We start from the raw sequence: 12267 nt of genomic DNA, 5'->3' as shown, positions 1-12267 counted from the left end.
TCTCACGCATAACTATAAATTCAAGTTCAATCAATTCATACATCGTAACAAAAAACATACCTGTTACCATTTACATTAATATGTGTGTCTTTTGCAGTTAAGTGCTCAAAACAAAAACATGATTTAAAAACGTTATCAATCCAAAAGGTTTTGAATGGAAGATTCAATCTCTTGCACGAATGTCAATGTATCACGTTGATAAGACACAAGATTTATCTTGCATTGCTATAAAGATAGTCGATGTATCACAATTTATTTTCAAATATGAAATATCTGTTTTTAGCATATTAAAAATTCTGAATATTCCATTGCAAAAACGTACCCATTTTCATGAACCGTTGACTTGTTTGAAAACTTGGATTACTATAATAATTCTGCAAGCACACCAGATCACTATGTGGGTTGTTTTAATTTGTGCATTAGGGATATATTTATATATGTTTTTGTTTATTTATGCAAGAACATTTTATGTGGCTTATATTACCGATGAGAGTGCCACCTGGATTCCAGGCAGTGAGTTTACATGAAAAAAACCTTAAAGAGTTGCAACTTCCAGCGACCCAGAGGGTCAGTAGCTGGGAGTTTGATTTTTTGCAACATGTTTTGCAAGACAGCATTCATGCATTCAATAATGCATTTCTTAAAACAAAATTATTTTTTTTTTAAATGATTAAAAAATTTTAGATTGCCGATTTGGATGATAAGCTTCAGCAGACGCAGTCACAACTAAGAGAAGTAACCCTTCAGCACCAGCAGGGGACACAACTCTGTAACAAACAGCAGATGGAGCTTCAGTCAAAGACTGCAAAACTCCAGGAACTTGAAACGGTATTTTAATTTCACTGTTAATCTTTCCTTATCTCTAGAATCTGGTTAAATTAAAAAATTCAGCAGTATAATCACTATACTCACTAATGCAGAAGTTGGTATATTAACCGCACATGTTTGCTGCATTGACTTAAGCTGATATATACTTGCTTTGATGACAAGTTGTAAAGAACTATTAAAAAAAAAGAAAGTTATTACAAGTGAGATTTCACTCAACCCTGGCCACCAAAAACCCCCAAAACATACATCAAATTTTAAAAGAGGATAATTGCTTGAACTCCTTTATACTACTTTGGAAACCTATTTAAGGCATTGGGAGGGGACTACTAATTTATCAATTATTCTACGGAATTTTGCGGCAAAAATTTGTACTGAGTGGGCTCATTTAAATAATAATATTTTCATTCCAATTTTTATAATGGATAAAAGTGATAAGAAAGTGTAAATATTTGTAGAAAATTTCTGCTGAATCCATGAAACTTATCAAAAGATTTCATTTTGTAATATTAATTGTTTAACAAAAATAATAAAAGGCTTTAGTAAAATGAATAGTTTAAAAAATTATGTTTGAAAAAATTCCAATGGAGGACAAATTAGACCATGTACACTCAATTACAAGATATGCATGTATTTTATTTTACGAAAGTTTTGTTTGGCGAACATATCTGACGGACATCTAATCATTTGGTTGTGACATAAACCAAGTTTAAATACGAAAAACCCAAACGAAAAAAACACTGAAGCCATAATTGAGTGAAAAATTATTTAAATTTTTTAAATTTTAATAGTTTCCATCTTTGAAAGAATTAATTGCTTTATTGTATATTTCAGCTTGTTGAGAGACAGAAGACCAAACTTGATGAGCAGAAAGAAGAGAATGTGGAGATAACTCAGGAACTGAGACTTACAAGGTTGCTTCCCTTGATTTGTAATTGAACTGGGACTTAAAAGGTTGCTTCCCTTGATTTGTAATTGAACTGAGACTTACAAGGTTGCTTCCCTTGATTTGTAATTGAACTGAGACTTACAAGGTTGCTTCCCTTGATTTGTAATTGAACTGAGACTTACAAGGTTGCTTCCCTTGATTTGTAATTATGCTCCCCCAAAAAATTTGGTGGGGAGCATATAGTCGCCGCTTCGTCTGTCCGTCCGTCCATCCGTCCGTCCTTCCGTCCGTCCGTGCACAATTTTTGTCCGGGCTATTTCTCAGCAACTAATGACCGGAATTCAATGAAACTTTATGGGAAGCTTCTCTACCAAGCAGAGATGTGCATATTATCAGCGGGTTCTGGTCGGATGATTTTTCACAGAGTTATGGCCCTTTGAAATTTTCCATTAACTGTACATATAGTGCAATTCTTGTCCGGGCTATTTCTCAGCAACTAATGACCGGAATTCAATGAAACTTTATGGGAAGCTTCACTACCAAGAGGAGATGTGCATATCATCAGCGGGTTCTGGTCGGATGATTTTTCACAGAGTTATGGCCCTTTGAAATTTTCTATAAAAAAATTACTGTCCCCCCAACTACTGTGCCCTCAAGACGTTTCCTTTTATCTGAATATATAGTGCAATATTGTGACAAAAGAAAACTTTGGGGAGCATAACCCGTCTCCGACGGTTTCTTGTTGAACTGAGACTTACAAGGTTGCTTCCCTTGATTTTTAATTGAACTGAGACTTACAAGGTTGCTTCCCTTGATTTGTTACTGAACTGAGACTTACAAGGTTGCTTCCCTTGATTTGGTACTGAACTTTGACTTACAAGGTTGCTTCCCTTGATTTGGTACTGAACTAAGACTTTTTTTTCTCATTTATTAACAATAAAGTTGTTTCGGAATTGAGACAAGGTTGCTTCCTGTCCAATCAATTGTAAGTGAACTGATTCTAACAAGATTGCTTCCCATCAATTGTTAGGGAGCTGATTCTAAAAAGATTGCTTCCCATCAATTGTTAGGGAGCTGATTCTAATAATATTGCTTCCCATCAATTGTTAGGGAACTGATTCTAACAAGATTGCTTCCCATCAATTGTTTGGGAACTGCTCTTACATGATTGTTTCCCATCAATTGTAAGGAAACTGACTAACAAGATTGCTTCCCATCAATTGCTAGGGAATGGTCTAACAAGATTGCTTCCCATCAATTGTTATGGAACTGATTATAACAAGATCATCAATATTAAGGGAACTGATTCTAACAAGATTGCTTCCCATCAATTGTTATGGAACTGATTCTAATAATATTGCTTCCCATCAATTGCTAAGTAGATGAGTCTTAAAAACATAGTAACTGAGACTTTCAATGATGCTTCCCCAATATTTGTTGGACTTGCAATTATGCTTCTCTTGAATTGTTAAAGGAACTTATACTGACAATATTTTTTCCCTTTAATTGTTAAGGAACTTAGAATTGCAAGGTTTCTTCCCATGAATTGTTCAGGAAATAATAATTACAAGGTTGTTTACCTTGAATAACTTAGTATCTTAGACTTACAAGGTTCATTGGCTTGACTTATTTCTCATCTTAAAATGCCTCTTGTAAAATTGCATACAAGTAGCATACAGCCAATTTATAAAAAAAATAACGAAAACACTGTTTCAAATAAGAAACTGTAGCTTAAATTGCTGTTTTATTTCACCAAACTGTGATTTCAGAACAAATTCATATTTCGGACCAATGTCAACAAAGCCTTCTTAAATCTGTGCCTGATTTATTTTAAGTTGCTAAACTACAACTCACTGTATTGACCCTTTACCACTAGTTTGACAGTTTTGTAGGCCCTTAGAAAATTATATTAAATTTTAGACTTTTCTGGCAAAATACGAGCTTTTAAGGAATCATTTCTGAATCCAAGATACTGATGAGCAGCAAACATTATAAAACCAGAACAGGCTGCGAGTTACTCGCAGGCTGTTCTGGTTTAATGCTAGTTGCATATAGCCATTTTGTGGGAAAGGGTTAGTAAGCTTTATTTACACATGTTGCATTACAGGGAGCAGTTGCAACAACAGCACACTGACTTCATGTCCACCAGACGGGAGCTGGCACACTCGAACAGAGAGCAGGAGAAGTGGCAGAGAGAACTCGAGGAATTGAGAAACACACTCGAGGTCAGGCCATATGTCTGTTTAAAGAATGAGTTGAAAATTAAGAAAAATAGTGATAATGTAAGTATATGTGTGCCTTTTTCTGTTAAAACTGGGCTTAATGCATGTCTGTAAAGTGTTGTCCCAGATTCACCTGTGCAGTATCCACAGGATAATCTGGGATGACACTTTCCACCAAGACTGGATTTTTGTTTTAATGAAAAAATTCCTTGAAAGCGGAAAGTGTTGGCCATGATAAGCCTGTTCAGACTGTACACGCTAATCTGGGACTACACTTTAAGCACATGCATTAAGCCCAGTTTTCCCAGAATGCCCAGAAAGTTTTTACAAATAATTCTTAACTTTATTTAAAAGTGAAGAGCTTTGGTGATTCCTTTAATGGGTGATGGTATTTGACTGTCAGTAGGTGGTTGCAAAATCACACACCTGGTACATAGACCGTACCATAATTCTGCTAGTTAAGGAGCAAGATTGTACTATGTAATTATTGTTCTCATTAACTGTAATTGACCCTCAGTGTGGGATAATGGGGCTTTATGCATGTGCCTTGAATAGAGTCGTCGTAGATTACCCTGTGCAGTATGCATAGGCTTATCAGGGAAGACACTTTCTGTCTAAACTTGATTTACATTAAAGAGAGACTTTCTTTAAACCAAAACTACAATAAAATTGTTAAGTGTTGTCCCTGTTTAGCCTGTGCGATTTGCACAGGCCAATCTAGGAGGACACTTTAAGTACATGCATTAAGCCCAGTTTTCTCAGGGCTAGGCTCAATCAACTGTACCTGTGTGTCACAGAGCTATGAAGTCAGACAAGGCCAGACTGGCAGAGGATTAAAGTGAAAATGGCTATATGCAACCAGCATTAAACCAGAACATTTTGTGATTAAATCGCAGCCTGTTCAGGTTTTTTGCTGTTTGCTGCCCATCAGTATTATGAGGGTTGAAAACTGAACCTTTAAAACTTGAATCTATTAAGAAATGTCTTAAATTTAATTTGATTTTCTAATGGACTTCAAACACGTCAAAGTGCATATGTAGGGTGAAAGGGTTAAATGTACATGTGTGTTACAGAGCTATGAGTCCGACAAGGCCAGACTGGCAGAGGAGCTGGGTGCAGCCAAGGCCAGGGTGGATGAGGCACAGTCTAAGACCTCCGTGGAGGTACAGAAACTCTCAGACGAACATGATGATAGAGAGCGCAAGTACCAGTCTGAGGTAGGGGGAGAAGTGTCATGGGTTTGTACTTAAGCCATGCTCTATGAAAAGGGGGTTAAATTTATTTGTGTAAAGTGCCATCCCAGATTAGCAGGTGTAGTCCGCACAGGCTAATCAGGGACGACACTTTCCGCCTAAACTTGATTTTTGCTAAGAAGATACTTTCTTTAAACAGAAAATATCATTAAAGCGGAAAGTGTTGTCCCCGATAAGCCTGTGTGGACTGCACAGGCTAATGTGGGACGACAGTTAATGCACATGCATTAAACCCCTTTTTCACAGAGCATGGCTCATTTGTAAAAAATTAATGAGCAGCTTTTACTATTGTGAAAAAGTAGAGATAATAAGTACCGCATTTGTTAAAATCACAAGTAGAAAAATAGCAATTGGCTGTGGTGTACAGAAAAACTAAATCATGCTTAAATAATTTTAGTAACATAAGACCTGCCAAAAATTGTAGATTTGCTGTCGGGGATGGCTGTACTTTATATATTTTTACAATATTTGCACGCTGTATGTGAGCACATTGCATGATTTATAAAACCATGTTTTCCCTCATAGGAGAGAATGTTGCTTTATGTATGAAACAGTATTTTCTTACCATATGTTAGCACATTGCTTTATTAATGATACCATATTTCACACCATTGTAGAGCTTGTGTTTGTTCACAATACCACATTTGCCTACCAAAGATGCGCTTGTTGGGAAAGGAGATAAGAGACTACCAATATAGATACAATTTTGAGGCGCAACAAATATTGTTTTAAATTTTATGAATGATATTTGCCTGCAGAAAGTGTACCCATAGCTTTATTTACAATACTGTATTTCACCCCCACAGGTGAGTGCGCTGCGAGAGGAGATGGGAGACTACCGTGAGGCCAATGACATCCTGAAGGCACAGCTGAGGGACAAGACCAGACAGCTGGGAGAGATGGAGAAACACTACGCAGACCAGGTGTGTACTGTATTTTACACCTCCTTTAGAAACCCTGGAAACAGTTGTGACTAAGGAAAAAAATTTAGATCAATTTTAATGTTTATATTATTTTTCTGCTTGCAGAATTACACATTTAGCAATATACTTGTCTTTAACATGGTAATGTTAAATGACCATAACACAAAATAGAAACTGTAATAATTGATTGAACATGTTGCTGAAAAGCATTGAGAAAACAGGCCTTGGTAATTGTGTGTGCATGATGGAATTTATTAGCTTGTACTATTCTAAGTAAATAATTACAAGAGCCAGACAAATTCAGTTATTATATGCTGGCTTTTTAAAAAGTTGACTATGAGAATGTAGAACAAGAAGTGTTATTATTTCCATGCTAACGAGGGCATATTTATATGCCCCTGGTAGGTTGGTATATAGCCATTGGGCTTTCCTTCCGTCTGTCCATCTAGCATTCCGTATTTTGGACTTTTTTTCCAAAATGCTTTAAGATATTTACCTGATATTTGGTATGAGTGTCTACCTTCATGACTTACAAATGAAGTCAGAGTTTTGTTCAGGTCCATTGATTTTGGCGAAGTTATGGCCTAGGATTATCTGTTCAATTACGGTTTGTGTTGTTGTTTTTTAAAGAAACCCTTTAAGATGTTCAGTTGATTTTAAGTATGTGACTCTATCTACATGACTTACAGATCAACTTTGAGTTAAGTTCCAGTCCATTGATTTTTGGCGAGGATATGGGCCTTCTATAATCTATTTACTTTGTAATAACCGATTCAAGATATTTTTTAAGAAAGCCTGCAGATATTTAGCTGATTTAGGTATGTAAGTCTACCTACATGACTTGCAAATGAAGTGTGAGTTTCGTTCCGGTCCAATTAATTTTTCGGCGAAGTTATGGGCCTTGTTCTCTATAATAATCATTCTCTGGAGAATTCTATATGAAAGGCTTTCAGATATTTGGCATGAGTTTCGTTCCAGTCCATTGATTTTTATGCTCCCCCCCAAAAAATTTGGGGGGAGCGTGCATATTATCAGCTGTTTCTCGTCAGATGATTTTTGACAGAGTTATGGCCCTTTGAAATTTTCCATTGTACATATAGTGCACTTCTTATCCGAGCTATTTCTCAGCAACTTATTACGGGAATTCAATGAAACTTTATGGGAAGCTTCACTACCAAGAGGAGATGTGCATATTATCAGCCTGTTCTGGTCGGATGATTTTTCACAGAGTTATGGCCCTTTGAAATTTTCCATTGTACATATAGTGCAATTCTTGTCCGAGCTATTTCTCAGCAACTTATTACGGGAATTAAATGAAACTTTTATAATGAAGCTTTATGGGAAGCTTAACTACCTTGAGGAGATGCGCATGTTATAAGTGGGTTCTGGTTAGATGATTTATTTAGAGAGTTATGGCCCTTTGACATTTTTAAGTTGCTAAACCATCCATCGTATACTTTTGTCCAAAGTTATGCCCCTCAAGACGTGTCCTTTTATCTGAATATATAGTGCAATATTGTGACAAAAAAAAACTACGGGGAGCATCACCTGTCTCCGACGGTTTCTTGTTGTCAAAGTTTTTTACCATAACTTTGTCATGATGTTTTCAATTGTGATATAGCTTCTGTGTGGCTTTGCAGCTCTTGGTGGTCTCTTTATCAGACACTTTGGCAATCAGTCAGTGTGCATCAAATGTTTATAAGTTTTTGGAGCAGTTAACTTTCCTAATACTGTGTCTATAAGGTAAATACTTGTTGACTATTGTGTTTGGTGAAAATATGCTCTAGGAAAAGTGAGTTTAATGCATGTAAAATATCGTCTTATATTAGCCTGTGCAGTCCGCCTAGACTGGAATTTTGTTAAATAGAGACTTTATTTATACACAGAATTCTATAAAATTGCAAAGTGTTGTCCCAGATTGGCCTGTGTGGACTGCACAGGCTAATCTGGGACGACACTTTACATAGGTTTATTAAGCCCAGATTTCCCAGATCGCTGCTCATATTTGTGTACATGCTCTCCATAGGTGAGACTGGCGGCCCAAGAGCTTGACAATATCAATGAAGAGATGGAGTCACGCAAGGAGCAGATGGAAAATTCCAGTGAACAAATCATACTTAAGGTAAAATGCCAAAGCCTTGTTCTTTAGGTATCACATATTATATATTGGAAGCATGCCTAAGTGGGTAATCAAAATAATATTCAAGGTAGTGCTTGCATCGGGCCAGTTCTTTAAATAATCCTGTCGTTTTGATTATGTTAAAATTTAAACAAAAATCATGTTATGGAAAAATGCAAACAGGAGTGAATAACTCATATTCAGTCTAAAATGCAAAGCTGTTCTAACGCCAGAGTTTTTATGCCCCCAGATCGAATGATCGGGGGTATCGCGAATGATCGGGGGTATCGGGGGTATATTGTTTTCGGCCTGTCTGTCTGTCATTGTATGTGTGTGTCTGTCTGTCATTGTATGTGTGTGTCTGTCCCAAAACTTTAATCTTTGCCATAACTTTTGCAATATTGAAGATAGCAACTTGATATTTGGCATGCATGTGTATCTCATGGAGTTGCACATTTTGAGTGGTGAAAGGTCATGGTCATCCTTCAAGGTCAAAGGTCAAATATTGAAGATAGCAACTTGATATTTGGCATGCATGTGTATCTCATGGAGCTGCACATTTTGAGTGGTGAAAGGTCAAGGTCATCCTTCAATGTCAAAGGTCAAATATATGGGTGGGGGGCATTGTATTTCACAAACACAGCTCTTGTTATCCTTTTGGAATGATTTCCCCCCCCCCCCCCCCCCCCCCCCCGAAAAAAAAAAATGCCAAAAAATGGATATTTAACGCCAAAGACTGTGCAAGAAAAGCCCTGTTTTGCAGCAATAGTATAACGTTCTGGTCTGCATGTTACAGGACTCGGAGATTGCTCGCCTGCAGGCCAAGATCTCAGGGCTGGAGAGAACACTGCAAGCAATGAGGATGTCTGACTCCTCTCTCATGTCCAACATCCAGGGCAGGGAATCAGATATCCTTGGTAGGTGTACATTGTGAGGCTCTTGTTTTATAAGTATATTTGAGCCTTGCTCTGGGAAAACAGGGTTTAATGCATGTGTGTAAAAGGTAGTCTCTTCTAAACAAAAATCCTGTTAAGGCGGACAGCACAGGCTATGCTTAAACTGGGACGATACTTTCCGCACATGCATTAAGCCCAGTTTTCCTAGAATACAACATTATTTATTACATTGAGGGAATATTTACCATCCTTGGTAAGTTAAGCTTTTGTGTATGCACTTAAAACTCTCAAGTGTCTAACACCCATTGCTCGGTTTGATTCGCTATTTCATTTTTAAATATTGCAAACATGTGAGGCCAATATTCTGCATATGCAGTGCATTTATAGTTATAAATCTAGCATTTGTTATACCTTTGCAAGCAATTGTTTTGGAGCAAGCATGTTCATCATTTGCAGGAGATTCTATTCAAATTAAAATATGTGATCCCCAAGAAGTAAAAGCTCAAGACATGATTGTCCTCGTCAGTGATAAATTATTGATATGCAGGGATATTAGCCATGTTTGTGACAAAACTCTAGTTCAGTTTATCATTACACAGGCATGTCGCGGTCACATCGGCAAAGTGATGGCCAGGGGAGGGAAATCGTTCTCACAGACGTGACGGTGTCTGCTCCAACCCAGCAGTATGGAACACAGGCTTTTGAAGTCGAACAAGAGGTGGAAATCCGCTACATTCCTCGAGGAAGGAACAATAATTCTGAGAAAGCGGATCAGGAAAATATTGAGCCTACAGGGCCAGTGCGTGTCTTGAACTTTGCTGAAGATAACCAGTCAAAAACCTCAGGTCTTCACCGACCGAAACCAGTCTTGCCAAAGGGAGTCACCAGTAAGAAAGATCGGCCAGTATATGGGAATTCTAAAGAGTCTGCTGGAAATAAAAAAGAGCAGAAAACCAGTGCATTTTCTCGAGTCATTGCAGATAAACCTAAGCCAAAAGAGGAGCCAGTATTTCCGGGTGAAATTGGACAAGGTTTGTTTTATTTTTCTTGATGATCAAGAAACATAATACTCATAATTTACATTGACCCATAAATCTTAAGTAAATAAATTAAAAATATATGTATGACATGTATACTCATAATTTACAAAGATCATTACTTAAAGCTTAAGTAAATAACTCTTAATATTGTTGGTGCAATTGAGTGGCTCATTATTTGTGGGGCAATTTGCATTTGATAAAAATTCTATTTCTAGTTGAAGTTAACATTTATTTCTTCGCTTTTGAAAATATTTAATATTCTTTTTCCTAAAATTTGAACTGGATTTAACATAGTAATTTTGAGATGTTTTGTTATTCACTTAGGTTTGATAAATAAGTGTTTTTGTTTCAGAACCAGTGACCGCAATGCGGATGTACAGTGCCGATACCTTTGACCTTGAAACATCTGATCTTGACCCTGAGCAATGGTATGTTGAAAGATATAACACTGCTAACCCCACAGGGGGCTTGAAATGCCTTTTATTTCTACAATCTTTTTTTATATACTTCCCTCTTCTCCCCCCCCCCGCCACCAAAAAAAGAAAAACACACAAAGTAGAAAGTAGAGTGGGGTATGCTTCATTCACCATTCCATGCTGTCTGTCTGTCCGTCCATCTGGGAAAATCATTAACTTACACATTTTCTTCTATAACCTCCAAGTAATAAACAATGGCTCCTATGAAATTAATTATCAAACTGGTTATAGATAACAGCAGCCCCTCTGCCAATCTAACATTGACTAACACATGATAATTATTGTCTACATGTATTTCAATTCCTGCATATTTGAGCCCCATTCTGGGAAAACTGGGTTTAATGTATGTGTGTCGTGTTCTGAGAAAACTGGGCTAAATGCATGTGCGTAAAATGTTGTCCCAGATTAGCTTGTGCAGTCCGCAAAGGCTTATCAGGGACGACACTTTCTGCCTAAACTAGATTTTTGCTAAGAAGAGACTTTCTTTAAACTGAAAATATCATAAAAGCAGAAAGTGTCGTCCCTGATTAGCCTGTGCGGACTCATTTGATGTTTCAGCATGAAGGCGTTACAGGACAAACTGCGGGCCAATGAGCAGAGACAGAAGGACATTGACAGGCAGCTACAGAATCTAGACTTGGACGATGACAATGAAGAGTGTGGCACAGCAGATGACACTTGAAATGTAGCGTAGAAATAGACAATTGTATTCAGAAATATTTATCGTGTTTGTGATGGGGAGGAGGGGGGTTAGGCATTTAATAAATGAATGTTTCAAGGTTTAAGTCGGAAGTTATTGTGTCTGACATAAGACACAGAAATAAGCAGTTTGACCAAGCAAGACCAAATTCTTATATTATTTCTGGAGACCAAGACGATGATGCATGCATGCTTCATATGAAACTGAGAACGTGGGCAAAAAAGATTCAAAATTTACCATTACAGGTCTTGTGCTTATTTCAATCACCGTCTCAATATAAAGCAGCTTCAACAGTGTCACATTTAAACCTCAATATGGCTGATAAGCATTTTGCATACATGGGAAATAAATTATTTGATCCTGGCTTTGGCAATTTAGATGGTATCAGTTGCATGTGCAGTGTATATGAAAAAATGGCTGGGTTCCGGCGGGTAATTTTTTTAGGGGTACATGGTTTGGGGGAATTAATTGTGTAGATGTGGGTAAGTTCTGATTTGTTTTATAGGGTTGTATAGGGTTGGGGGACCGTAATAGTATAGAGGAGAGGAAATCTACATAAGGATGTGGCTATGGAGTTGGAATTAACAACCATAAATGTCTGTGATAAATTAAACATCAAAAACGTGTCTTTTATTAAGGCATTTAAACTATGGACATATAGCTGTATGAACCTATATTGTTAGGTGTATGAATATGCATCTAAAGTTTGGACTTAGCATTTTTTCATTATATTATTTATTCTCCCAAGAAGTATTAATTTGTTTCATGTTTCACGTAACTTTCTAATGGTTTACCAAAAACAACATGCACACTGTGTAATTATTTCTTTCGTTTTACAGTGTGTTTGAGCAACTACATGTTATTAATTACAATCATACTTAGATGTATCCCTTTTGAATGTTTGATTTCAATCAAACCCACTGT

General features: G+C 37.0%; 1 protein-coding gene across 1 annotated transcript in view; it reads left to right on the top strand.

Annotated features, from left to right (window-relative positions):
• The window catches only part of LOC127838264 (coiled-coil domain-containing protein 18-like), a 94463-nt gene extending 83109 nt beyond the window's left edge, over positions 1 to 11354 (top strand). Inside the window, exons 26-35 of the mRNA XM_052365891.1 lie at positions 685 to 828; positions 1660 to 1739; positions 3822 to 3939; positions 5010 to 5153; positions 5996 to 6112; positions 8139 to 8234; positions 9028 to 9148; positions 9727 to 10158; positions 10520 to 10595; positions 11202 to 11354. Coding sequence (XP_052221851.1) covers positions 685 to 828; positions 1660 to 1739; positions 3822 to 3939; positions 5010 to 5153; positions 5996 to 6112; positions 8139 to 8234; positions 9028 to 9148; positions 9727 to 10158; positions 10520 to 10595; positions 11202 to 11325 — 1452 coding nt within the window. The 3' untranslated portion in view covers positions 11326 to 11354. The remainder of the gene's footprint in view (positions 1 to 684; positions 829 to 1659; positions 1740 to 3821; positions 3940 to 5009; positions 5154 to 5995; positions 6113 to 8138; positions 8235 to 9027; positions 9149 to 9726; positions 10159 to 10519; positions 10596 to 11201) is intronic.
• Positions 11355 to 12267: the final 913 nt, after the last annotated feature.

This window comes from Dreissena polymorpha, chromosome 7 (genome assembly GCF_020536995.1).
Source record: "Dreissena polymorpha isolate Duluth1 chromosome 7, UMN_Dpol_1.0, whole genome shotgun sequence".
Lineage (NCBI taxonomy): Eukaryota > Metazoa > Mollusca > Bivalvia > Myida > Dreissenidae > Dreissena > Dreissena polymorpha.
The sequence above is the reverse complement of the archived record's forward strand: the minus strand, read 5'-3'. Positions and strand labels throughout refer to the sequence as shown.